The sequence below is a fragment of the Bos javanicus genome, chromosome 18 (assembly GCF_032452875.1).
Source record: "Bos javanicus breed banteng chromosome 18, ARS-OSU_banteng_1.0, whole genome shotgun sequence".
Taxonomy (NCBI): Eukaryota; Metazoa; Chordata; class Mammalia; order Artiodactyla; family Bovidae; genus Bos; species Bos javanicus.
The window spans coordinates 37,017,773-37,045,485 of NC_083885.1; the positions used below are offsets into that span (position 1 = coordinate 37,017,773).

Sequence of the window (27,713 nt, forward strand, 5' to 3'; positions counted from 1 at the left end):
CTGAAAAGCTCCCTGTGTGTTGCTTTCCATTATTGTGCACCTCAGGACAGATACGGCCGAGCCAGAACCTCAAGGAATTCCCGAAGAAGCCAGAAGCCACCCCCTCCCCCTCCCCTAGACCCCCCTTCCCCCCCGCCGGCTTCTCAGAGTTACAGCCGGGCCCATCCGTGGTTTCGGTGTCAGTGGAGAGCTGGTTGAAAGAAAAGGTCCTTTTAGCCAGGAGCCTCAAAGAGTAAACACACAGGCCCCAGCAACGCATGTGAAAACAGACCCGCTCTCTGTGTCACTGGCTGAGAGGCTGCCTTGTGGAGCCTCACTTGAGAAAAGAAGAAAAGCTTTTTCTGTCAGGAAAGCCTTTCCCGCGGTACGTGGCCGCCCCAGTGTAGCCTGGGGTTTCAGGCCGCCTTCAGTGCGTTCTGTAAACTTATCGGCTTTGGAGGGCAGTCAGCCTCTTGGGAGTGTATATTTAAGCAAAGAGTGATTCCACCCCTCAGAGCATGAATGCCTACCAAGGCGGTCCCCTTTTTTCTTTTTCTTGAGATATATTGAGAACTTTTGCATTTTAATCCATAGTATGTGGTCAGATAGTTTTCCCCTTTCTTCTTTTTTTTCCCTCCTTAGACTTGCGAATTTGTCAGTGTTGGATCAGAGTTTTGTGGGACAGGGAAATTTCCTTCTTTTTATTTATTTATTTTTTGCCCACACTGTGTGGAATGAGGGATCCTAGTTCCCCAACCAGGGGTTGAACCCATGCCTTCTGCATTGGGAGACGCGGAGTCTTAACCACTGGATCACCAGGGAAGTCCCCCTTCTTTATTTGTCAGCGTTCACACAGTAAGTCCCTTTGAGCACCAGCTTGGATGCTGGAGATGCAGCAGTGAACTGAGGCAGACATCTTGGAATTTAGGATATAGAAAGGAGAGTGGACAGACTGGACAGGCAACCAGCACAGACTGTAGCTATTGTGACAGATACAATGGAGGAAAAGTACAGGGTACTTAACCCAGCCTGGAGACAGGGGCTGTTGAGGACGGCTTCCTGGGGGAGGCGACACCAGAACTGTAGAAGAATGAGAAGTGATTGTCCAAGCCAACAGTAGAAAAGCATTCCAGGCTGAAGGAAGCTTTGCAGCAGGAATGAACTTGGTTCACCCAGGTCACATGAGAACGCCGGCTGGGCCTGGGCAGTGAGAGCCACTCATGATTATGGCCCAAAAAATGGCAGGAAGGGGGCACCTGAGCAGCACTGTCCATTAGAAATGAGAAGTGAGCCACATATGGAACCTAAAGTTTTCTAGTGGCCACATTAAAGAGAGTAAAAACAGAAGCAAGAGGGTCAAATCGGTTTTAATGATCTGCTTTCTTCAGTCCAGGAGAAGGAAATGGCAACCCACAGCAGTGTTCTTGCCTGGAGAATTCCATGGACATAGGAATCTGGTGATCTGCAGTCCATGGGGTTACAAAGAGTCAGACACGACTGAGCAACTAAGACTTTTCTTCAGTCCAGTATATCCCAAGTGTTACCATTTTGATATATGAAACCCGGTGTATTGTTTATACCCCCAGCACACCTCAATCGGGACTGGCCACATTTCTAGTCCTCAGTGACCACATGTGGCTTATGGCCGTCACATTGGACGTTGCTCATATCTAGAGGTTAAGTTACTCAAGGCAGATTTGGGAGACTTTTCTTCTAAACCAGGTTGCTAGTTTGTACTGTGCGTGCAGTTCTAGAAACTTCCTCCAGTCCTCTGAAACCTGTCACACTGTGGTGCTGAGCTGCCTCCTAGAGGGCCCATGCTGTCTCTGATCATTACAATCTGCTTCTGAATTGACTGCTGTTTCAGGCATGAAATGGTAACCTTGCAGAGAACCTGGAATGGGTGATAGGAAAACAAGACTGTTGCCTGGATATGAGCTGTTTCCTTCCCTTGCCAGAAGAAAAAGAAAAAACCCAACAAAACAGCCCTGAAACATTGCATCTGATGGTGCGGTCTCTGTCTCTGTCTTAGCATCTTTCCAGTAGGCCGTATAGCAGTGTCAACTGTAGTCACCATGCTTTTCATTGCACCTGCAGGTCTTTATTGATCTTACAACTAGAGGTAGTTACTTTTTGACTGCCTTCATCCTATTCCTCCTCTATGCTAATTAAAAAAAATTTTTATTCATTTATTTGGCTTCTCCAGGTCTTAGCTGCAGCATGCAGGATCTTCAGTCTTTTTTGCAGCATGTAAACTCTGTTACTGCATGTGGGATCTAGTTCCCTAACTAGGGATCAAACTGGGCCCCCTGCATTGGGAGGGTGGAGTCTTAGCCACTGGACCACCAAGAAGTCCTCACTCTGCTGATTTTTTTAAAAGCAGAACCTAAACCATGGAAGTTCTCTTCTAGCTGGGCTCCTACATTTTGCTGTTCAGATGCGGTTGAAAAGGAGGTTTGTTCATTGAAAACCAATCTGTACTGTATTTAAAATACAAAGCCTAGATTCTGTGCAATGGAGAGTGATGATGTGGTTGCCCAGGTTCCCTGAAGGCGCAGAGAATGGATGAGCTGCTAAGACAGGCCTGGTCTAGGAATCCTAGGAATTAATGGGTGATGAGGACTTTCCCCAGCTTGGGGAAGAGGACTTCTGGTGACAAGGCAGCAATAACTCATGTAAACTGGCAGTTTATTCTAAAGACGTACCTTTCCCAGATCTGTATTTATTCCCTCTAAATCACTTTAGAAATAGGCGATAGCTTGACAAACAGTGAGATTCACCAAGACAAATGAAGCATTTTTTTTGTTTGTTTGTTTCCTGTGTTAAGAGGACACTCTGTTGATTCACGAGAGACTCTTTGTCTATAATGTACTTGGTAGATAGATGACTCTGATGAATAGCTGGTTCTGGAGTGTTTATGCGGGTGCTTTTTTTTTTTTTTTTGCAAGTAGAGAAAAGCATTTGTAGCTGTAGGGGCTTGGACTTTAGAACACTGGGACCCTGCATCTAAAAAAACGATGTTAATCAGCTATACCCCAGTACAAAATAAAGAGTTTAAAGCTACCAAGAAAAAAAATTAGAGCAATCATGATTGATGAATCTGTTATAAACCGAAATGAGGATGTGTGTGCCTAACCTCTCCTCCCAATTCTTGTGGTTGAAGGCGAGCTGTCCCTCTTCCTCCCATCTGAAGGGCAGACTCTCCATCCATGCTTTGGAGCCCACCGTTTCCTGCCTTCTCAGGTCTCCTTTCTGACTTTGCTGCTGCTCCTCTGCCTGTTCTTCTCTGTCTTCTTTGCAAGGTCATCTTCATCTGTTTGATTATGACCTGAGTTTCCTACCATTCCACCCGCTTCTTCTGTTTTCACATTCTTATCCTCTTTACGCATAATTACCTTGTGCAGGTGACCCATAGGTTTGAATCTCCAGTCTAGACCTTCCCTCTGAGCTCTGTACCCAGTGCCTGACTGCTGTCTTGCCGTCTCTTTGTGGATATGTCAGAAGCCCCTCAGATTCAGTGTATTCAAATCTGAACTTATCCCCTCTTCCCTGGACCTAGACCTCTTCTAGTGTTTCATATTTCAATGTATAGATCCTCCATTTGCCCAGTTAAGGAAGTGAGAAACCCGGGAATTGTCTTTGATCCCTCCACTCCTCTTGGTGGTGGTCTCTGTCTCTGTCACTAAGTCGCGTCCGACTCTTGCAACCCCGTGGACTGTAGGCCGCCAGGCTCCTCTGTCCATGGGATTCTCCAGGCAAGAATACTGGAGTGGGTTGCCATTTCCTTCTCCAGGGGATCTTCCTGACCCAGGAATTGAACACGGGTCTCCTGCATGGCAGGCAGATTCTTTACCAACTGAGCTACAGTCCACTCCTCTTGTCCACCTTCTTTGCTGGTCTGTTTACTGGTTCTCTTGGTTTTTATCTTTGCAAGTCTGTCCTCTTCTAAAACCTCCGCCTCTACTGGTCTGGTTCTTCCCTCTGGCCTCCTGTCTGCTCTGCCTGCATCTACTCTTACTCCCCTCCAGTCTATTTTCCATGCTGTGGAATGATTTTTAAAATCATGAAGCTGATGTTGTCACACCTTGATTAATTAAAAACTGTTAAGTACCATGCTGCTGCTGTTAGGATAGAGAAAGACTTCAACACTGGGCGCACAAGCCACTGCCACATCTGGTCACCACCTGGCTCTCCTGCCCCATTCCGATCACATCCTGTTCCACCCACACACACTCGTCTCTGCGCAGTTTCCCAGATGCATCTCGCTGCCCGTAGATGTGCCCGTCCAGCCTGCTTCACACCCACCCCCCAAACCTGCTGGCTCTCTCCCTGAGACTTCAGATCACAGCTGAGTTGTCAGTTCCTCAGGAACCTTTTCCTGATGCTCTGACCAGGCCAAGTATCCAGTGCTCATGGCACCATAAGGTCTCCTGCATGAAATCTGTTTCACAGCTGCAGCTTTACATTTCTCTGGGAGGTTATTTAGTGACTTCTGTTTTTATCACTGACTTGGTGAGGTTCCTCAAAGCAGAGAGACCATGTCTATTTCCATTCTTCATGATAACACAGCTTCTAGCACAGTGTCAATAGTGGATGCCCAGAAAATGCATCTTGAATGAATGCACAAGAAAAAAAGAAAAGTTCACACACTTTGTGAAATGAAGCTCTTCTCATTTCTGGAGGAGTTAATGCAACCCTCTGTCAGCCAAGACTTTAATTTAGAGATGATTATTAAGAACGGATTCCCAGCGTTAGCCTGGAAGAGACTTCCAGGCCACGCTAGGACTCTCACACCTTGTGCTCTGGGAAGAGGGCATGAGTGACGGGGGCTGCGGGAAGGTGGGGTGAAGCAAAGTCAACATTGGTACCCCAACAAGAATTCCAGTGTTTATGACCTGCTGCTAGCCTGGTAGAAAAGGCTTTCTCTTGTTAGGCTCCAACTGAGTTTGGAAGCCAAAGAGACATCGTTAACAGTAAATCCTGGAAGCCCCTTGGCTTCCTTTACTAAGTAGGGAACGTGAAAGGGTGTTCTCTTTAAACCTGGGGTAATCTCCAGCCTGTGTGTGTCTGAGTTAACGGGGAACCAGGGAAGGGAAAGGAGTCTGTTTACTCTCTGCCCTTCTGGAATTTCCTGCAGTTCCGTTTCTCTGTGCACCAGTGTTTCACAGCTATGTGCAGAAGGAACACTGACCTGTTAATGAATGCCCTGCTTATTTTCACTTTCTTCTGATGGGCCTGTGGGATCAAGGGCAGAAGGAGGCAGGAAGAAGGAGGTTTGTTTGCTCCGCTGCACAGCTCTGTTAAGGCCAGGTTAGTCACGTCTTCACTGGGCTTCTTCTGAGACTCCTGGCCCGAGAGGACTTGGTTTCCCCTGAAAGTATCCTACTTTGTGTCCTGTTGGGTTTTTCTCAAATTTCCAGGTTGATCCTTCCATTTGTATTCCTAGTCAGGAAGAAAAAGGGAAGAAAATATTTTTCCTTTTATAAGATAGAAGTGTATATGTGCACATGCATTTTGGGGGGTGTGAGCAGAGGGAGGGACAGTCATGATAGAAGATGATTCTAAAGTAGAAAGTCCTTTTGTACTTGGTGGTGAGACTGTCCAGGTAGGGGTTCTGGATTTAACTGAACTGCATTATAAGGGCACAGTTTGGCAGTTCTGGTATATGTAATTTCTTTTTTCTTCTTCTGTGGGAATGAGGAAGGTAGCTTCCATGCTCTGTTTATCTATACTTATTGGTACCATATGCAAAAAACATATTAGAAAGCCCAAGTCGGGAAAGGGAAAAAGTAACTCTTAGAAAAATATTAGTCATCCTCGTTGCACGTAACAACTCTTCCCAATAGGAAATTATTAACCTGAAGCCACTTGCAAATCTGAAGCTTTGCAAGCTTCTCAAAATAAGAGTCAAGAGCTACTCCTTAAGCAGGTTGATTGTATATTTTCTTCTTTTTCGTTTTTCAAGATGTGTAGGTAGTGTTAAATTTGTATTTTTTTTTTCAAGTTTACAATCTCTGTTCTTTAGTATGCTGGCTAAAAAAAAACCCCAAAAACTATTCTGGAAAGTGTCAAGCATCCACAAAAGTGGCAAGAGTCGTCCATGAATCCCTACTTGCTGAGGTGGTGTGTGCTTCCACTAGGAAGCACCCAATGTCTTCTTGCCTCTCCCAGTTTGCAGCTTTTAAAGAGATTTCCTGGCACAGTACTTGAGGATTTTCCTAATTCTTTTCCCCTAGCTTCTAATATCTAACCCTACTGCTGTCTTTGACCTCCAGAAAGTAGCATCACAAGGTATTGGTAACCAGAGGGTTCTTATAGAACAGAAGAGAAGAAATAGGCTTGCTGAAGTTCACATGCATTCAGGGCCTTAGCTTTCTTCAAGGAACTGAAGTCTCTTGCCAGTGAAAATTTTTCATGATGTATGTTCCACTTGATTGTAATTGAACCTGACTTCTTCCAGCCATGCTCTAAGTGGGCACTTTTGCAGCCCCTGCCAGTAATGTGCCCAGAGCTTTGATTCCAAGAGCCTGGTGGGCCAGTGGAGCTTGGCTGGTGTGCTAGGTGGGCAGCCATAGGGCTTTCTTAACACATGCTGGCAAGGAGGAAAGGGGTGTTTCCCTTTGGCACCCCATACCCAGGAGACACTGCCATCACTTGGACTGGCTGCCCGCCATGACCTCCTCCCTGGTCTCATTTACTTCCTCTCTCGCTCCTCCTGCAACCAGTGTGACGGCGCTGCCACAGGTATCACCTCCCTTCCTTGTTCACAACCCTCTGGTGGCTCCCGGTCTCACGCAGAGTGTACGCCAGACACTTCGCCAGGGCTTCAAGACCTTCCTTGTGAGTTCCCGCTTCCCACCACCCTCATCTCCTACTTCTGTCTTTCCTCATCCACTCCAGCCACAGCGGCCTCCCTGCCCTTGCTCAGACCAGTCAGGTGTGGCCCCCATTTGGGGTGCCTGTGTCTTACTCTCTCTCTGCCTGGAATACCCTTCCTCCAGACAGAGACATGGCGCCCCTGCCTCATTCTTCTTTAGGTCTTTGCTTCACTGTCACCTTCCTGGTGAGACTTTCTCACCACCCCAGGGCCTCCTTCCACCTGTGTCACTCCCCGTCTCCTTCCCTCCTTTCATTTTTTTTTTCTACTGCATTTGCTGCAATCTAATGAATTATGTGATGTACTAAAAAAAAATGGATAGTGTCTGTTTGCCTCCGCTAGAATATAAATACCCAGGGGCACAGCATTTTGTCTCTTCCGTACCTGTTGGATGTCAGAGACTGGAAGAGTGAGTGCTCGCTCGCTATACACGTGTGAATGGCACGACCGCAGATGGAGCAGGGCTGCACGAGATTGAAGGAGGTCAGTGAGCCTCCGATGCTGAATCTGGTTCCAGTTCTGGAACTCGACTTATAACACCCATGTTTTCATCAGCTTTTTGATTTTTGAGCAGTGCCTGAAAAGGTCCGGGGAAGACCTGGTGCAAGAGAAAGGCCCTTTGTGGAGTGCATGGCATGGCTGGAGTGAAACCTGAGGGCCCCAGAGGCGAGGTGGCTAACGTTGCTATTTATAGCTCAGATTCCAGTATATGTTTTCCAGCCACACTTCTTTCAGCCTCCCCTGTATGTTCGAGTCTGTCACTCAATTAGCTAATGGTTTCTTTAGTCCCATTATGCATTGTAGGACTCCCCTGGCTCAGGTGTTTTTTTTTTTTTTAAGAGAATAATAGAGTGTTCTGTTCTCAGAGGTTTAATTTTGTAATAGCCTTGCCAATTAAAAAAAAAACAACCTCTTTCCCAACTTTTTAACTTGCAGTTTTTTCAACATACAAAAGAATTGAAAGAATAACACAATGAACACCCAAATGCCCTCTACCAGGAACCAACACTCGTTAAGAATTTGCTACATTTGTTTCACCTCTGTGTGTGAGCCTGTGAGTGTGTGCATTTTTTTTTCTCTCCCTGAACCACTTGAAGGTAAACTGCAGATATCATGACACTTCATTCCAGAAAACTTGTCTCAGTTCAGTTCAGTTCAGTCATTCAGTTGTGTCTGACTCTTTGTGATCCCATGAATCGCAGCATGCCAGGCCTCCCTGTCCATCACCAACTCCCGGAGTTCACCCAAACTCATGTGCATCGAGTTGGTGATGCCATCCAGCCATCTCATCCTCTGTCGTCCCCTTCTCCTCTTGCCCCCAATCCCTCCCAGCATCAGAGTCTTTTCCAATGAGTCAACTCTTTGCATGAGGTGGCCAAAGTACTGGAGTTTCAGCCTCAGGATCAGTCCTTCCAATGAACACCCAGGACTGGTCTCCTTTAGGATGAACTTGTTGGATCTCCTTGCAGTCCAAGGGACTTGCAAGAGTTTTCTCCAGCACCACAGTTCAAAAGCATCAATACTTCAGGGCTCAACTTTCTTCACAGTCCAATTCACATCCATACATGACCACTGGAAAAACCATAGCCTTGACTAGATGGACCTTTGTTGGCAAAGTAATATCTCTGCTTTTGAATATGCTGTCTAGGTTGGTCATAACTTTCCTTCCAAGAAGTAAGCATCTTTTAATTTCATGGCTGCAGTCACGATCTGCAGTGATTTTGGAGCCCAGAAAAATAAAGTCTGACACTGTTTCCACTGTTTCCCCATCTATTTCCATGAAGTGATGGGACTAGATGCCATGATCTTCGTTTTCTGAATGTTGAGCTTTAAGCCAACTTTTTCACTCTCCTCTTTTACTTCAATCAAGAGGCTTTTGAGTTCTTCTTCACTTTCTGCCATAAGGGTGGTGTCATCTGCATATCTGAGGTTATTGATAGTTCTCCGGGCAATCTTGATTCCAGCTTGTGCTTCTTCCAGCCTACAAAACCATGAGAGTAAGTGCAGATATCATCCTAATATCATCTTGGATCTCTCAAGAATGAAACCATTCCTAAATACAGACATAGTGCCATTACTGAACCTAAGAAAATAAATGGTAATTAAAGACATCATTCAATATCCAATCTGGATGTGAATTTCTCCAGTCATCCCAAGAATATATTTTTCAAAGTAAGACTTAGTCAAAATTCACACAAGACATTTGGTAGTTATGTTCCTTTAAATCCAAGAGTCTTCTTCCTGCCTGTCCCACCTCCCATTTTAAATGTTTTTAGTGACATTGGCTTTTCAAGGAGCCTGGGATAGTTGCCCTATAGATGTCCCATATTCTGGGTTAGTCTGATTGCTGTCTTGTGGTATCACTGAATTTGTTCCTCTGTCCCCTTATTTCATGTAATCTGGGAAGGAGGTTTAGTGGCCTGATTGGATTCAGGTTAAATGCTTTTTTAAGAAGACTATTTATTTATTTATTTGGCTGTGTTGGGTCTTCATTGCTGCCCAGAGACTTTCTTTAGTTGCCCCTTGGCATGTGGGATCTTCCTGGACCGGGGATTGAACCCATGTCCCCTGCTTTGGCAGGTGAATTCTTAACCACTGGACCACCAGGGAAGTCCTATAAGAAGACTTTAAAAGTGCTGTTGTGTACTTCATCCTGTAACATGTCAGGAAGCATGTGGGTGTTGGATTGTCTTGCTCTTAGTGATGCTCAGTTCAGTTACTTGGTTATGACACTAACGGCCAGAGGTCTCTCTGAAGTGTTTCTCTGTTAGTAAATAAAGGACTAGAGGGTTATGTTCTTAGTTTAAAGGGATCTTCCCTGGTGGCTCAGCATTAAAGAATTTGCCTGCAGTGCCAGAGTCCTGGGTTTGATCCCTGGGTTGGGGAGTTCCCCTGGAGAAGGGAATGGCTATCCACTCCAGAATTCTTGTCTGGAGAATTCCATGGACAGAGGAGCCGGGTGGGCTATAGTCCATGGGGTCGCAAAGAGTTGGACGTGACTGAGCGACTAATACTAAAGAGAAAAATCTCCCCTGTCACTGGCTCTTTTTGAAAGTCAAATGTGTCTCCAAGACTTGTAAGGTAACTTCTGAACCTACATGTGTATAATGACACTGCTTGACAAGGTGAGCAGGTAATTGAGTTGGCGCCTCGACATGACCCCAGTGGAGAGGAACATTCAGTCTGTGCCCCTGGCTTTGTCAGAAGACCACAGTGGGGTGGCTGTCAGGAGGGGGAAATTAGCAGCAAGAGGCCTTGGGCTCCTCTAGTTTCTTGTCAAATATCATCCCTCCAGGAAGGAGGGAGGAAGGTGTCTACACTCTCTTTGTAAAGTGATGGCCTTTGAGATACCAAGAAGGGAATTATCCCAGCACATTTCCAACAATGGCATGTCAGACATCTTTAGGATGTGTCCTAGAAATAAGATGGAAGACCATTTGTCCTTGTGATGGATATGTGACCTTGGAAGACTTTTGTTGACTCTTTTGCTGAAGCCTGAAAAAGGCCTAGAAAGGTCAGGAGAAGAGTGAATATACAATGAATGAGTTAGACTAAGAGAAATTTGGACTCTCCAGCCTAAAAACAGGACCATGAACAGGGAGATAACAGGAACTTCCCTGGCAGTCCAGTGGTTAAGACTCCATGCTTCCAGTGCAGAGGGCTAGAGTTTGATCCCTGGTCAGGAAACTAAGATCCCACATACTGCATGACGTGACCAAAAAAACTTTCTTCTAAATTAAAAATTATTAAAGGAACAACACAACAGGGGCATAATAAAAATGACAGCTTACCAGGAACCTACTAGATACTATTTAATTCTTAACATATATTCTCTGGAAAGTGTGTTCTTACTCCTGTTTTGCAGGTTGAGAGACTAATGCTCAAGGTAAGTACTCCAGTCTGCCTAACTGGTACGCTATGCTAAGTCGCTTCAGTCGTGTCCGACTCTGTGCGACCCCATAGACGGCAGCCCACCAGGTACTGTGTTTGAATCCAGTCTGCCTAACTGCTACTTGTCTTAGACCTCTGAGCTCTACTGCCTGCTAGGGACTCAGGCCCTGGATCTCAGCATGAAGAGTAGGGAGATGCTTCTTGATGAAAAAAAAGAAAAAGTGAACATTTATTATCTCATAGTTTCAGTGTGTCAGGTTTTGGGAATAGCTTAGCTGGGCAGCCTGGCCTGAGGTCTTCCATGAAGCTGCACTCAATACACTGGGTGGGCTGCAATAATCTGAAAGCTAGACTGAGGCTGAAGGGTCCATTTCCACGGTGGCTCATCTGCATGGCTGGCAAATGATGCTGCTGGTTCAGATGCCTCGGTTCTTTCCCCTCTCTTGGAGTTTGTTTTTTAATTGGAGGATAATTGCTTTACAATATTGTGTTGGTTTCTGCCATACATTAGCACAATTCAGCCATAGATATGCATATGTCCCCTGCCTCTTGAACCTCCCTCCCGCCTCCCATCCCATCCACCCTACCCCGGGTTGTCATAGAGAACCTGATTTGAGCTCCTTGTGTCATGTAGCACATTTCCAGTGGCTGTTTGTTTTACATATGGTAATTTATGTTTTTGCATGCTACTCTCTCAATTCGTCCCACCTTCTCCTTCCCTGACTGAGTCCACAAGTCTGCTCTCTCTGTCTGCATCTCCACTGTGAAACTGAGAGTGTTACTCAGTCACGTCCAAGTCTTTGCAACCCCGTGAACTGTAGCCCACCAGACTTCTCTGTCCTTGGTATTCTCCCGGCAAGAATACTGGAGTGGGTAGCCATTCCCTTCTCCAGGGGATCTTCCCAACCCGGGGATCAAACCCAGGTCCTGTATAGCAGGCAGATTCTTTACCGTCTGAGCAATTTGCTGCCCTGTAAACAGGCTCATCAGTACCATCTTTCTAGATTCTGTATCAGTTCAGTTCAGTCGCTCGGTCGTGTCCGACTCTTTGCAACCCCATGAACTGCAGCACGCCAGGCCTCCCTGTCCATCACCAATTCCCAGAGTTTACCCAAACTCATGTCCATCAAGTCGGTGATGCCATCCAACCATCTCATCCTCTGTCATCCCCTTCTCCTCCTGCCCTCAATCTATGTATGTGTTAATATATGATATTTGTTTTTCTCTTTCTGACTTCACTGTGTGTAATAGGCTCTAGGTTCATTCCCTCATTAGGACTGACTCAAATGTGTCCTTTTTATGGCTGAGTAATATATTCCATTGTATATATGCACCACAACTTCTTTATCCATTCATCGATGGATATCTAGGTTGCTTCCATGTCCTAGCTATTGTAAATAGTGCTGGAACGGACACTGGAGCACATGCGTCTCTTTCAATTATGGTTTTCTCAGGGTATATGCCCAGTAGTGGAATTGTTGGGTCATATGGTTCTATTCCTAGTTTTCTCCATTCTTGGACTTTTGAAGGAACTAGTTTTCAGGTTACAAGTGTTCTTTTATAGAAATTAAAAAAAATTTATTTTTGGTGTGCTGGGTCTTCATTGTGGTGTGCGGGCTTTCTCTAGTTGCAGCAAGCAGGAGCCACACCGCAGCGCAGGGGCTTCTCAGTGCGGTGGCGTCTCTCGTGGAGCACAGGCTCTAGGTGCTCTGGCTTCAGTAGTCATGGCGCATAGGCTTAGTCGCTCTGCAGCATGTAAAATCTTCCCTTACCAAGGACCACCTGCATTGGCAGGCTGATTCTTAACCACTGTGCCACCAGGGAGGTCCTATAGAAATATTAAAGTATATATATATTTATTTGGCTGCACAAGGTCTTAGTTGCAACATGTGGGATTTAGTTCCCTGACCAGAGATCAAACACTGATCCCCTGCATTGGGAGCATGGAGTCTTAGTCCCTGGACCACAGGGAAGTCCCTCTTGGGTTTTTGAAGGAACTAGTTTTCAGACTACACATGTTCATTTCTAGAAATATTTGAAACTCACCAAGCACCTTAGTGAAACTGACTGAAAACAGACTCAAAAGGATTCAGAGAGATCCATTGCAGAGAAGAAAAGTTAAAGGAAGGGAGAGATGCCTTGAGAGCTCGAAAGCCTGAAGGATAACTGATTCCTACCTTAGATCCTTGAATTGATCAAGACTTTTTTAGGGGTCTAAGTTCTTAAAGGACTGTATCTGTTTCTTAGAGAGATGCAGGGCAGACTCTCTTTGGTGGGGGGCAGTTGTCTCTAGGAAATGCTCATGGAGAGTTATTTATACATACCCTGCCTTGTTCTAGAAAACCAGCTTATAATAATACAGTAGCAACTAAGAGATAAAATGAAGTGGTGGTTTGATGGGTAGTGTGGGCAGGGAGGGAGGTTGGAATATATGGCATTTTCCTGGTCTGGCTTTGTAAGATGTGGGGAGGCGTGGAAGGACTGCATACTCTTTGGAAGTTCTCATAAACGCTGCCCTTTCTCGGTAATTATTGAACAGCCCTGAGCTGGAGGCTGTGGATCCCGGGCAGTAACTGGATGGAGGCCATTCCGTGTGGCCGGTCTCAGTGGTGGGGTCGGGTGTGTGTATGCATCAGTTTCCAGCTCCCCTGGGGTTTGGTGCCTCTGCCTCGTGTCGGCTTGTTCTGTTTCTTCTTTGCCCATAGGGCTGAACTTGCCGAGTGTTCTAGGGCTGGGTGACTCTGAGCTGCCCTCTCACCTCAACTCATGGAGCCAGGTGTCCGTTAGTCTCTCCTTATGGAACTCAGCCAGGACCATGTAACTACGGGACTAACTTGCCCGTACTGAGCTTTTGTTGTAAACTTTTTTTACTCCTTATTTCAAAGCAAAACATTTCCAGAACTGAAAATTAAAAAACAACTTTTTTAGGGCTTCCCTGGTGGTCCAGTGGTTGAGACTGTGCTTCCAATGCCAGTGGGGGCGGGGGTGGGGCGGCACAGGTTCAATCCCTGGTCAGGGAACTAGATCCCGAATGCCTTGAGGCATGGCCCCCCCAAAAATTAATTTAAAAACCAAACTTTTTAGCCCAGATAATAAGTCTCTACAATTGTTTACGTAGAGATGATTCCTGATGACTTTTCTTTAGTGTCTCTTGACCTGTTTAGACTCTATACTGGTTGGGGGATGCTGCTTGGAACTGCTTTCTTCCTCTGCATACCATCAGTATCTCTTACTCTTTTCTTTTGGTCCTGCAGATATAAGCAAACATATAAGTAATATAGAAATTACCTAGCAAACCTAATGCTCTAAAATGTTTAGAAGAAAAAACAAGCACATCCTTCCCCACCAGCCTGATAATACAGTTAGGCATATTCCTCCATGTTCCTTTTTCCATGCCTTAAGACAAGTTTGAAGATGCAGTGAAAAATGTTGCCAGGGAAGCCAAAGTTGGTGAAGTGGGAGCTCATAACTTACAGAATCTTAACCTTGGTGTGCGTTTGCGTTTGTCCATCCACATTGCTTTTTGTGTCCAACAGTGGAGAACACACAGCTGACCCTGAACCTGCAGACAGAGAACAAAGGCGGTGTTGTCTCGGGTGGTGAGCTGACAATTTTCCTGGACGGGCCGACTGTTGATCTGGGAAGTGTGCCTAATGGCAGTGCTGTGACGGATGGTGAGTGCCGCCCTGCTCCCCAGGGCTGTGCCGGGACAGGGCAGGGTGGGGCGGGGCAGGGCAGGGCTGAGGAGGTCCCCAGAGCTGGGTTCTCTACCAGATATCTGGGTTCAGGTACTGCTTAGCCAGCCCTGACTCTTCTGAGCGTTGTGGATCCCAGTCATGACATGATTTTTCAAGGACTGCTTTCTGATAAAGGACCAAAATAAATGTCAAGTCTTTGTGAGTGTGTTGTTGTTTTGGTTTGAGAACAGAGAGAAACATCTTTTTATCCCACACGGACTTTGGAAAATAAAACATCTTTATTAAATGTTACTTGGGCCTGTTTTTCTTCTTCCGAATGCACTTAAACTCCCTGGGAAGCTTGAGAGTATCTTTTATGAGATGGTCTTGATTGGGAGAGGGGAACCGTGTGTCTCAGAGATTCACACCAGCAACACATAGGCAAGAAGCAGGGAAATCGGAGAGTGGTTTCTGCCTCGTCCTGAATGTGGGCGGTTTGTTTCTTTTCATCTAGTTTGAAATTAGTCACCTTTGGATCTAGCAGGAAATTATTTCATGACATCTGAGGTCTGAAATGGTTTGGCTCTCTGCATAATTTTTTCTCATTAAATGTGATGTAACTATGGCGTTTTCCAGGCCCCAACCAGGCTTTCCATAGGTGCAGGGGGTGAGATTCCAGTTCTGTTTCAAGGGCATTTGGGTGGAGTCTCAGTGACTGGATGGGCCTTACTGCTGCAAATCCTCCCTCAGCTGGGCTGCATGGTGCTTGGGGCGCTTTAGGTGCATCTAGAGAACACGCGTCATTCACTCGTTCAGCACATATGTCCATAATTGAGCACTGGGTATGTACTAGCTCCTGGCCCAGGTGCTGGCCGGATGGCAGGGGCAAAATTCACATGGTCTCTGTTCCCTAGAGCTTGTGATCTACTTGACAGGGGCAGGGGATATTAGACACCAAACGAGTAAATGCACAAATAATTATATAATCATAACTGACCTGCTAGGAAGGAAGAGTGCTGGGTGGTGTGAGGTTCCTCCACTTTAGGGGGAATCTCATCTACATTAGGGACCCAGAGAAGGTTTTCTTTGAGGTCTAGCAAGTCTCTAGCTGAGACTTGCTAGAACATGAGTTTAGACAGGCCAAGGTGGGGATGTGAGGTGTTGGGGTGGCTGAGTAAGAGGTAGAGGGGTCTCAGGCGCAAAGGCTCTCAGATGGAAGCGAGTGTGGCCTTTCATAGGCATAGGGACAGCCAGTTGGATAGTGAGGAGTGAGAAAAGTAGAGTGGTGGGAGATGAGGCCAGTTCGATCACACAGCCTCCAAGACCTCAATAAGGATTTGGAACTACAGCATAAGAAGCAGAAAGCTGTTGAAGGGTTTTTAATCAGGAGACTGTCATGATTTGATTTAGATTGGATCTGATCTGACTTTATTAAGTTTTTTAAATTTTATTTTAAAAATATTTATTTTTTTTGACCGCATCAGGTCTTCATTGTGGCCCACGGGCTCTCTAGTTGTGGGCTCAGTTGTCCTGTAGTATGTTCCCTGACCAGAGATGGAACCCATGTCCCCTGAATTGGAAGGTGGATTCTTAACCCCTGAACTGCCAGGGACGTCCTTGATTTGGCTTTTCAAAAGCTTGCTGATTGTGATGTGGAGAGATGCCCCAATTCCTTGCCCCCACTTTGCGTGGTCAGCATCTGGCCTCTGTCTCACGTGGTGTGGTTTCATTTAATATGTAAGGCAACATGCTTGTAAAGTGCCTGAGACGTTCTTGAAGGTCTTGAGGAAGAGGAAGTGTTTCCCAGGTTTGAGCCCCTTTGTTCCTTGGCCCCATTCAGATCTCACCTGTCCTTGTTGGGCTGGCAGCTGCAGCTTAGTGGACACTCGCTGTCCGTTGGGGGTGGAAACACGCCGTTAGCGGTATTGCCGTACCCACATCTCGAACAGAGGTGTGAGCTTCTCAATGTTTCTTTCTTACGATGGGTCCCTTTTCCAGGTTCACAGCCACCTTCAAGAGAATCCAGCGGGACAGCCGTCGCTCCAGAGAACCGCCACCAGCCCCCCAGCACAAACTGCTTTGGTGGGAGATCCCGGTAAGACATCCTCCTCCTGCCCTGTGAAGGAGGGGGAGCCAGGAGTTGCTCAGAGCTCCTGAAAACATGTGGGAAAGTGACGAGGAACAGTTTATGTTAGAAACTGTCAGAAATTTCCAGAGAGCTTGTAACTGACTTGCAAGACTTGTAAGTATGTTAATATGGCCCAGAGGGGAATACACAACTCAGGATTCCCAGATGGGTCAGTGGTTCCTTGACAAAGATGGGATGGACCAAGTTGTTTATTGCTCAGTTGAGCAGAGCTTGACTGCTTTTTGATGATCAGGTACCATGGCCACAGTTATCCTTCCAGGAAATACAAAGGAACACTTAGAGCAGTCGTTCTTTTTTTTTTTTTTCTTTCCTTTTTATTTAGGCTTGCTGTGCAAAGATTTTCTCTAGTTAATGGCAAGCTGGGGCTGCTCGCTAGTTGCGGTGTGCAGGCTCCTCATTGCGGTGGTTTCTCTTGTTGCAGAGCATGGGCCTTAGGGCACACGGGCTTCAGTAGTTGTGGTGCACGGGCCTAGCTGCCCCAAGACCTGTGGGATCCTCCTGGACCAGGGATCAAACCCCTGCGACCTGCATTAGCAGGAAGATTTCTAACCAGCAGACCACCAGGGAGGTCCCCAGAGCAGTGTTTTTGTGTATGTGACATTTTCTCTCTGTACATTTTTGTTTGTGGGGATGATCCATGATTCCCTTTGGAGTGCTGATTCAGACTTCCTGCACTCAGAGTCTGAGCTGTATTATACTTGTTATATATGCATCACAAATGATGTTATTTTTAGACTTAATTTTATTTATTGACATCTCCATCTTACACCTGTGTTAATGGTGCATACTCATCTCCATGGCCACTAAATTCCCAGGCAGGGGAATAGTTTTAAGTATATTAGATGGGGAGGAGTTTTTATTATATATTGCTTATTGTTTCATTGTTTGTTACACTGTACAAAATTCCAAGACATTTTAAAGAAATTTTAAGGAAAAGAATCATATGGAATGTAGTTTGTAAACCAGAGTGCAGGTGAATAACTAGTAGACTCTTCCCAAACAAGTCCTGGGGCATGGGGGAATGATGCTTTAAGAAACAGAGTATATAGCGAGCTGGGGCTGCTATATACCCACAGCATCTGGAAAGACTGCACTGCGGACAGCGATCAGCCTGTCTAGATCTTGTGGTCTTGAGGGCTTGTGAGGTCTTGAAGGCCAGCAGGCATCAGGAACAAGAGAGGGTTAGGCATTTGGATCTTCTGTCTATAGCATCATCAGGAGCAGAGGTACCATTTCCCTGTTGTCTCTTCTCCAAGCTTCTGCAGAGCTCTGGCCTCATTTCCTGAAGATGGGTCACCTAGTCTGTCACGGAGAAGAGAGACTTTCAGTTGGGAAAAGTAGCTGGGTCTCACAGGGTGGTTGTTGTTTAGTTGCTCAGTCGTGTCTGACTGTTTGTGACCCCATGGACTGCAGCACACCAGGCTTCCCTATCCTTCACTATTTCCAGGACTTTTCTCAAACTCATGTCCATTGAGTTGGTGATGCCATGCAACCATCTGATCCTCTGTCGTCCCCTTCTCCTCCTGCCTTCAATCTTTCCCAGCATCAGGGTCTTTTCCAGTGAGTTAGTTCTTCACATCAGGTGGCCAAAGTATTGGAGCTTCAACTTTAGCATCAGTCCTTCCAATGAATATTCAGGACTGATTTCCTTTAGGATTGACTGGTTTGATGTCCTTGTTGCCCAAGGGACTCTCAAGAATCTTCTCCAGCACCACAATTTGAAAGCATCAGTTCTTCAGCATTCAGCCTTCTTTAGAGTCCAACTCTCACATCCATACATGACTACTGGAGTCTCACAGGGTCAAGTACCAACAATACAACTGGCAAATCTTGTATCAGCAGTGGCACCATTGGCACTCAGAGCTAGAAGAACAGAGTCTTTTCAGTGACGAGTGGCTGGTGGAGAGGAACACCTCAGGTGCTCGCTGTGAGAATGCTGCCTCTGAGCCCTGGTGCTTGTCACTGCCATCTTGGTCTTTGAGCTGACTGGAAAATTTGTGTCAAGCACAACTGATGTCACTTAATTTGGGGCTGGAGGAAGGCAGCGTTAGGCTCTTAACAGGTTCGGACTTAAGTTCTTGAGCTGTTTGTTGCTCTGTGAAGTTCTCTGATTGGTAGACCTTGACATTCACATATCTGGATAGCCCTCCTTTGTGCTCTTGTTTGTGTTGAGGGCTGTTGATTGTTAGAGCAGTAGCCAGACTTCAACAGAAAATCGGTCGCAACTTTGCCCACAACACACAGTGGACATTCATTGGTAGTTAATTGTCAGTGGACAAAGTGCTTGTAGGTAAGTGAAGCCATCTGGGAGCCTCCTCTGTCTGTCTGGCTGCTGCTTCATTTTCTACGTGTGGTCTGTGAATTTTCACAGGCCTCTGCCATCTAGGTATTCATTGTATGTTCGTGTGGAACCCACTGCCATTTGGTGGCAAACACCTGGATGTATGGCCTTTATGAAGTCACTGTGCACACAGGGAGTGGCAGGGTGGTCTAGTGGATGAGCGTGAGGCTCTGGCAGCAGATGTAGACTGAATCCTGACCTGTCATTGACTTGCTCTACATTATTGGGCAAGTCATCAAACTTCTCAGCCTCTCAGTCTTTCCAGGTGTAAAATGGGGGTATCGCCTGCCTCAGGGGATCACTGCAGGAATTAATTGGGATGAGTTAGGTGGCTCAGAAGGTAAAGAACCTGTCTGTAATGCAGGAGACCCGTGTTCCACCCCTGGGTTGGGAAGATCCCCTGGAGAAGGGAATGTCTACTCACTCCAGCATTCTTGCTGGAGAATCCCATGGACAGAGGAGCCTGGAGGGTTACAGTCCATGGGGTCAGAAAGAGTCAGACATAATTGAGTGACTAACACACAGTACCATCTGAGGGCCTTGCACACAGACATTGCGCAGTAAAGGTGGCCAGGAGTTGCATCTGGAGACTGTCTTTCACGCCCCACTTCCCCACCCCCAAACCTGGGACGTAACGCATGATGAAGCATTCCTGTCCAGGAGTCTGTAGTTAGGAGGGTGATGAATCAAACCTTCAGGACTCAGGGACAATCCTCCGCTGTCCTTGGTTTCCTGTGGCAGAGAGAATGACGGGCTTCGGCCCGCTGCCTCCCAGACTAAATATTTAGCTTTCGCCGTCTGAAAGGGTAGGTTTTTCTTGGACTTGGGTGCTATTCTCCATGATCAAAGGTGCTCTGATGTGCCCATGAAGGTGAAGATTGCAGTGTGAAAGCAGCCTTTTCCTATCCTGCCCCTGCTTTATAAAGCTATAGAACTGGAACCGTGTAAGAGCTGTATCTTAAGGATTCATTTCCCCAAGTTCATCCAACAACATTTCCAGGTGCTTGCTGAACAGGACCTCGTAGCTCTGTCTCCTAGTGGGATCTTTCCCACTTGTTACGAGTCATCAGGTAGAACATCTCTAGTTGTTTTGCCATTTGGGCTGCTGCATGGAAGCCAGCACGGTATCACTACCCATGGCATAAAGTTATTAGCAGACCAGCCACGTTAGTATCCACTCAGTGGGTCTGGTTGAGTAAAGAAAGAGTTCATATCACACACTGTTGTATAGTCTTGCAATGAAATGCTGTCTGGTAGCAAAAATTGGGGAATAGAAAGTTAATATCAATGTGTTGGAATCTCAGAAACATAATGTTGAACAAGAGCTGCAGATGACAGAAAAAGTATATAGTATAATGTCATTTATATAAAGTTTAAAAACGTAAAACTAAACCATGTGTGTGTGTGTATATATATATATATATATATTTTTTTTTTTTTTTATGGATACCTTCGTGGGTGGTAAAACTGTAAAAAACAGAAGGGAATCATTAACCCTGAATTCAGGAGGGTGGTTGTCACTGGTGGGTGGGTTTAATGAAGAAAAAGCACAATGAAAGCTTCTGGGTACTGGGAATGCTATTTCTTAGCCCAGGGTTTTTTTTTTTCTTTAACTGAATATTTAATATATTCTTTCATTTGCATGATATATTTCACAATACAGAAACTATCATCTACCAATCTAGGTAAGCTGAATAGGGATGGTGTTTGGTTGCAGAGATTGTCGTCTACCGTTGAGGCAGACAGGTTTCAGAACTTTGGCTTTCTCCAGGCTGGATGACGAGCACTCGTTTCTCTTCCGCCCTGTTCATCTTTACAGCAGTGGAGCTGGTGATTCTAAGATGATGCTCCACACTGGCCTTGGCGGCTGCGCTTCCATCACTTAAAGATCTCAGGTGGGAGAATGTCATCTGGGCCTTGGGAACAGGATCCAGATGAAAGCTGGCCACTGCCAGACCGTGTGTCAGAATAGCAGTAATCATGATGGCCTGAGAGGGCCAGTCTGGTGCCATTTTGTGCTTGGAGTGGGGACTGTTACGTGGGGTACCCAGGCTCTGTCTGTGAGTGTATGGGACTGTGTGTCAGAATAGCAGTAATCTTGGTGGCCCGAGAGGGCCAGTCTGGTGCCGTTTTGGGCTTGGAGTGGGGGCCGTTACGTGGGGTACCCAGGGCTCTGTCTGTGCGTGTGCTGTCCCGGCCTGCGTCCTCAGCCCGTGTTCCCTGTTCCAGTGTTGCGAAGCCCCCTGGGAAAGTGTGTGCCAGTTGGCATGGGGAAAGCCTTCCACACCCTCCAATAATCCCCCAGTGTTTGTTTTATTTTGCTGGAATGAGGGCTGACTTGGGAACTGTGCCTAAGTCAATTCAGGTTTTGCAGATCTCCTGTGTGCCCGGTGTCGTGCACACATCGCCTTGCATGACGCTTGCCAGAAGCATGGTGTCTGCTTTCCACATGCAGTCTTCATGGCATGTGCAATGTATGTGAAGTTTCACACCATGGGAGGCTCTGAGAGAGAAGAGATGAGTGTGTGGAGAGGAAGACACTGAGGAGAGGGAGGGCAGAAGTTTGCAGAGAGACTTGTCCACCGTCCAAGGGTTCAGTACAGTGGCTTAGGGGCTAACAGTGTTAACTAGAGAAGCTAACAGTGGGGTGAGCATGGAGCAAAAAAGAACCCAGCAGGGGGATCCCCGATGGTACTGGCAGCCCTCTTCAGAGATACTGTCAGGTGAGAAATGGTTGAGAAATTCCAGACTGAAGGTGGAAAGCCAGAGCATTGGAATCCCTCTGTGGTTTGCTGATTCTTCATCACCTGTGATTTTACCCCCTCCTCCTTGGCTATTACTTGAAATTAGGGAGTTAAGGTGGTGTCAACCGATGGGTGAAACCATCATAGAACTGTCTGTGAACTGTGCTGTTGCTCCAAGCACAGACTTAAGATTCCTTCTGACTTGCAGACAGAAAAGGATAAATATCCTTTGACATCTCTTATATGCAGAATCTAAAAAGAAATGATACAAATAAACTTACAGAACAGAAAGAGATTCAGACTTAGAGAATGAACTTACAGTTGTGGGGAGGTGGAAGGGAAGAGACGGTTAGGGAGTTTGGGATGGGTGTGGACATACTGCTATATTAAAATGGATAACCAAGACGGACCTACTGTATGGCACATGGACCTCAGTTGAATGTTATGTGGCAGCTTGGATGGGAGGGGAGTTTGGGGAAGAATGGATGCCTGTGTATATATGGCTGACTCCCTTCACTGTTCATCTGAAACTATCACAACATTGTTAATCCTTAACTGGATATACCCCAAAACGAAACAAAACATTAAAAAAAAAACGATGAGAAAAAAATATTTCTTCCAACTTGAACAACTAGCTCCTCTGTCTAGAATCCCTATAGATTTTCCATCGTCATACAGGGAAATGGTATGAGCAAATGGAAGAATGCGTTGAATTGGATTTTGGGTTCATAAAGTTTTTCACTCATAGGCCTGAAATCTGTGAAAGAGATCTTGGTTAAGAAGATATAGGGGCTTAAGTAATTAATTTTTCTTTATTATATACTATATATGTATTTATTGTAAGAATATGTGTGAATGTACATGAGTGTGCATGAGCATGTTTGTGTGTGTGTTTGGTGTGAAGGGCTGGAGGCCTCTGTTCCCCATCAGCCGTCAGTATTGGGCCGTGTTGGTCAGAATCTGCATTTTAACAAGCTCCCACCCAGTTCTTTGACATGTGAGTTCATACCCTCCTATGATAGAGTTTTCATCCACCCTCCTTTCCTCTCTCCCTTTTTATCCTGCTCTGATGAAAGCATATCAGATTTATTGACTCCCTTGCCTTGGCATTAGTGACCTCTGGAGATTTAAAAGCCCTAATCTCAGAGACATGGAAAGGCCCAAGGTCTCTGGTGAGCTCTAAATAGCTCATCAGCTGTGTCTGCAGACAGCCTAGCCCAGAAAGGAAAGAAAAATAAACTTCACCGAGCGAGAGGATGCTGGGAACACTGCTGGAAGTCCTTGGGGGACCAGCGAAGACCGGGAAGCCAAGCTAATGGGAGTAAGAGGCAGATGGGAACTGAGCCTTCAGGCGCTGGGCCACTCTCTGTCATTGTTGGCCACTGCCGCCTGTCCTTCCACTGAGATGACTAAAGGTGCTTGATTCGGAACTGTAGTTAGTTAGTTATTTTTGGCCACGCTGTGCCGCTTGAGGATCTTAGTTCCCCAACCAGGGACTGAACCTGGGGCCCCAGCAGTGAAAGCACCGATTCCTAACCACTGACCACCAGGGAAGTCCCTTCAACCTGCAGTGATGTGGCGATGTCACCCTGTCAGCGTGACGCTGATCCAAATGTCTTTATGGTCTCCATTCAGGTCTCCCACCCAATAACTTCTACTTAAAATCTAGCTGTAGGCTCATTACAATTGCTGGAGAAGAGATAGGAGTAAGAAAAGGAATATGAGTAGTTTGTTTACTCATATAGTAATAACTGAGACCCGGTTCCTGCACAGAAGGAGCTTGCAGGGCTCTCTTCTGAGTAGATGGTATGTAAGGAATAGGGTTGAGACCATGGACAAGAGCTACCCTGCATTCCCAAAGCCACACATTGAAAAGTCATTATCGAGATGAAGTACACATTTATTTATATGTTAATTTATTAATTCTGCACTGATTAAAATTATGCATTATTGTACTTTTTTTGTTTTAGGGTTTTGTTTTTGTTTTTTTGGCTGTGCCACGTGGCTTGTGGGATCTTAGTTCCCTGACCAAGGATTGAACTCAGGTTTCTGGCAGTGGAAGCACAGAGTCTTAACCACTAGACCAGCAGGGAATTCCCTATTGAATGTTTGTTTATTCAGATCCGTTTTATCTCATTGGTCTTTATTGGAGGCAGTTTTTGTTGGAGGCAGTATTTGTTCCATAAACATGAATGCCAGGCTGTGAGCTGGGTTGTAGATAAAAAGATAAAAAAGTCATGGCCCTTGACATTGAGGACTGGCATCTGGTGGGAGACAGAGGTGACAGTTCCAGTGTAGTGTGATGGACCCCATAGTGGTGGTGAGCGAAGCTAGTGGAAAGTTACCTAAATCCACCAGGGGATAGTAGGGGAAGACTTCACATGTTTGATCTGTATTTTGAAGGAGTTTGCAGACCAGTGAAGTTGGGGAAAGGGAAGTCGCTCAGGCTGAGGGAACAGCGTCGGCAAAGGCAATTGAGAATAAGAGGACTTGGCACATTTAGACATACTAGTCATTTGGTAATGTTGACACAAGATATTCAGGATGATAGCTGAAGCCAGCCATGGTCTTCAGGTCAAATCCAGGCTGCACTTGTTTGTTTGTTTAGAGCAGTGCTTGGTTCACAGCAACACTGAGCAGCAAGTAGAGATTTCCCACCTACCACATATACACAGCCTCCCGCAGCGGGGAGCATGCCGTCAGCATCCCACAATAGAGTGGTTTGTGTTGCTACAATCATTGAACCTACATTGACAAATCATCATCCCAAATGATAATGAGAGACTTTATCTCCCAGTGTCCATAGTTTATATTAGAGTTCACTTTTGGTATTGTGTACTTTATGATTTTGACACATGTATAGTGACATGTATCCACCATTATCAGATCAGATCAGATCAGACCAGTCGCTCAGTCGTGTCCGACTCTTTGCGACCCCGTGAATCGCAGCACGCCAGGCCTCCCTGTCCATCACCAACTCCCGGAGTTCACTCAGACTCACGTCCATCGAGTCAGTGATGCCATCCAGCCATCTCATCCTCTGTCGTCCCCTTCTCCTCCTGCCCCCAATCCCTCCCAGCATCAGAGTCTTTTCCAATGAGTCAACTCTTCGCGTGAGGTGGCCAAAGTACTGGAGTCTCTGCTTTAGCATCATTCCTTCCAAAGAAATCCCAGGGCTGACCTCCTTCAGAATGGACTGGTTGGATCTCCTTGCAGTCCAAGGGACTCTCAAGAGTCTTCTCCAACACCACAGTTCAAAAGCATCAATTCTTTGGCGCTCAGCCTTCTTCACAGTCCAATTCTCACATCCATACATGACCACAGGAAAAACCATAGCCTTGACTAGATGAACCTTTGTTGGCAAGGTAATGTCTCTGCTTTTGAATATGCTATAGCATTATACAAAATAGTTTCAGTGCTCTAAAGATCTCCTGTATTCTGTCTGTTTATCCCTCTCTCCCTGTTAACCATTGATCTTTTTACTGCCTATATAGTTTTGCCTTTTCTAGAATGTCATCTAACTGGAATCATAAAATTTGTAGCTCAGATTGTAGCCCTTCACTTAGTAATATGCATCTGAGGTTCCTCTGTGTCTCTTCATGGTTTGATAGTTCATTTGTTTTTTAGAACTAAATAATATTTCTGGTCCCATCACTTCATGGCAAATAGATGGGGAAACAATGTAAACAGTGACAAACTTTTTTGGGGGGCTCCAAAATCACTGCAGATGGTGACTGCTGCCATGAAATTAAAAGATGCTTGCTCCTTGGAAAAAATTTGTGAACAACCTAGATAGCATATTAAAAAGCAGAGATATTACTTTGCCAGCAAAGGTCCATCTAGTCAGAGCTTTGATTTTTCCAGTAGTCATGTATGGATGTGAGAGTTGGACTATAAAGAAAGCTGAGTGCCAAAGAACTGATGCTTTTGAACTGTGGTGTTGGAGAAAGCTCTTGAGCGTCCCTTGAACTCTTGCAAGGAGATCGAACCAGTCCATCCTAAAGGAAATCAGTCCTGAATATTCATTGGAAGGAATGATGCTGAAGCTGAAGCTGCAGTACTTTAGCTACCTGATGTGAAGAACTGACTCATTTGAAAAGACCCTGATGCTGGGCAAAGATTGAAGGCGGGAGGAAAAGGGGACGGCAGAGGATGAGATGGTTGGATGGTATCACCGACTCAATGGACATGAGTTTGAGTAAACTCCAGGAGTTGGTGATGGACAGGGATGCCTGGAATGCTGCATGCAGTCCACGGGATTGCAAAGAGTTGGACACAAGTGAGCGACTGAACTGAATTGACTGAAATAATACTTCATAATCTGGACATACCACAGTTTATTTATCCATTCACCTACTGAGGGACATCTTGGTTGCTTCTGAGTTTTGACAATTTTGAGCAAAGCTACTGTAAACAGCCCTGTGCAAATTTTTATGTGGACATGTTTTCAACTCCTTTGGAAAAATACAAAGGAGAGCAATTGCTAGGTTGTATGGTAAGAGCTCCTTGGAAGGAAAGTTATGACCAACCTAGATAGCATATTCAAAAGCAGAGACATTACTTTGCCAACAAAGGTTCGTCTAGTCAAGGCTATGGTTTTTCCTGTGGTCATGTATGGATGTGAGAGTTGGACTGTGAAGAAGGCTGAGCACCAAAGAATTGATGCTTTTGAACTGTGGTGTTGGAGAAGACTCTTGAGAGTCCCTTGGACTGCAAGGAGACCCAACCAGTCCATTCTGAAGGAGGTCAGCCCTGGGATTTCTTTGGAAGGAATGATGCTAAAGCTGAAACTCCAGTACTTTGGCCACCTCATGCAAAGAGTTGACTCATTGGAAAAGACTCTGATGCTGGGAGGGATTGAGGGCAGGAGGAGAAGGGGATGACAGAGGATGAGATGGCTGGATGGCATCACTGACTCGATGGACGTGAGTCTGAGTGAACTCCGGGAGTTGGTGATGGACAGGGAGGCCTGGCGTGCTGCGATTCACGGGGTCGCAAAGAGTCGGACACGACTGAGCGACTGAACTGATCTGATCTGATCTGATGGTAAGAGCAAAAGAGTACTTTTAGTTTTGTAACAAATTGCCAAATTGTCTTCCAAAATGGCTATACCATTTTATATCCCCACCAGCAACGGATGAGAGTTCCTGTTGCTCCACATCCTCACCAGCATTTGGTGTTGTCAGTATTCTAGATTTTGGCCTTTCTAATAGGCATGTCGTGGTGTCTCGTTTGCATTTCCCTAATGACATATAATGTAGAGCACCTTTTCATATACTCATTTGCCATGTATATATCTTTTTTGGTGAGGTGTCTGTTCAGGCCTTTTGCCCATTTTTTAAATCAGGTTTTTCCTTTTCTTGTTGTTGAGTCTTAAGTGTTCTTTGTATATTTTGGAAAACAGTCTTTTATCAAGATATGTTTTTACAAATATTTTCTTCCAGTCTGAGTTTGTCTTATCCTCTTGACCACTTCTTTTTGTAAATAAAATTTTATTTGAATACAGCACATACTCATTCCTTTGGGCTTCCCAGGTGACACTAGTGGTAAAGAACCCGCCTGCTAGTACAGGAAACACAGGTTCGGTCCCTGGGTTGGAAAGATCCCCTGGAGAAGGAAATAGCAACCCACTCCAGTATTCCTGCCTGGGAAATCCTATGGACAGAGGAGCCTGGCGGGCTACAGTCTGTGGGGTTGCAAAAGAGCTGGACATGACTTAGCAAGTAAAACAACAAACTGCTTCCAGAACCTCGCTGCCTTGTTGTCGGAGAGTCTACTAGCCCCTGGAATGAAGGGGTAGGAGAAGGGACACAGGAGAAGGCAGAAGAAGGTAGGAATGTCTTGACACAGTGGAGGCCAAGGCTAGGCTCAGGGACCTAGAGATTCCTAGATTGAGGTCCCTAGGACCTAGGGATCAAGAGCATTGATGTGGGAACTGGAGAGGGAGGAGTGGAGGACTAGCTGCAGGTGGTGGCTCCCCTGCAGCATGCAGACACTTAGTTGCAGCACGTGGGATCCAGCTCCTGGATCAGGGATCGAATCTGTGGCCCTTGCG

The 27,713-nt window shown here is 45.9% G+C and overlaps 1 protein-coding gene across 4 annotated transcripts in view; it reads left to right on the forward strand.

Moving 5' to 3' along the window:
- The window catches only part of WWP2 (WW domain containing E3 ubiquitin protein ligase 2), a 146,751-nt gene that overhangs the window by 45,315 nt on the left and 73,723 nt on the right, over positions 1-27,713 (forward strand). For all 4 annotated transcript variants that reach the window (XM_061387763.1, XM_061387760.1, XM_061387761.1 and 1 more), the window contains 2 exons: positions 14,284-14,421; positions 16,423-16,519. In XM_061387763.1, coding sequence (XP_061243747.1) covers positions 14,284-14,421; positions 16,423-16,519 — 235 coding nt within the window. The remainder of the gene's footprint in view (positions 1-14,283; positions 14,422-16,422; positions 16,520-27,713) is intronic.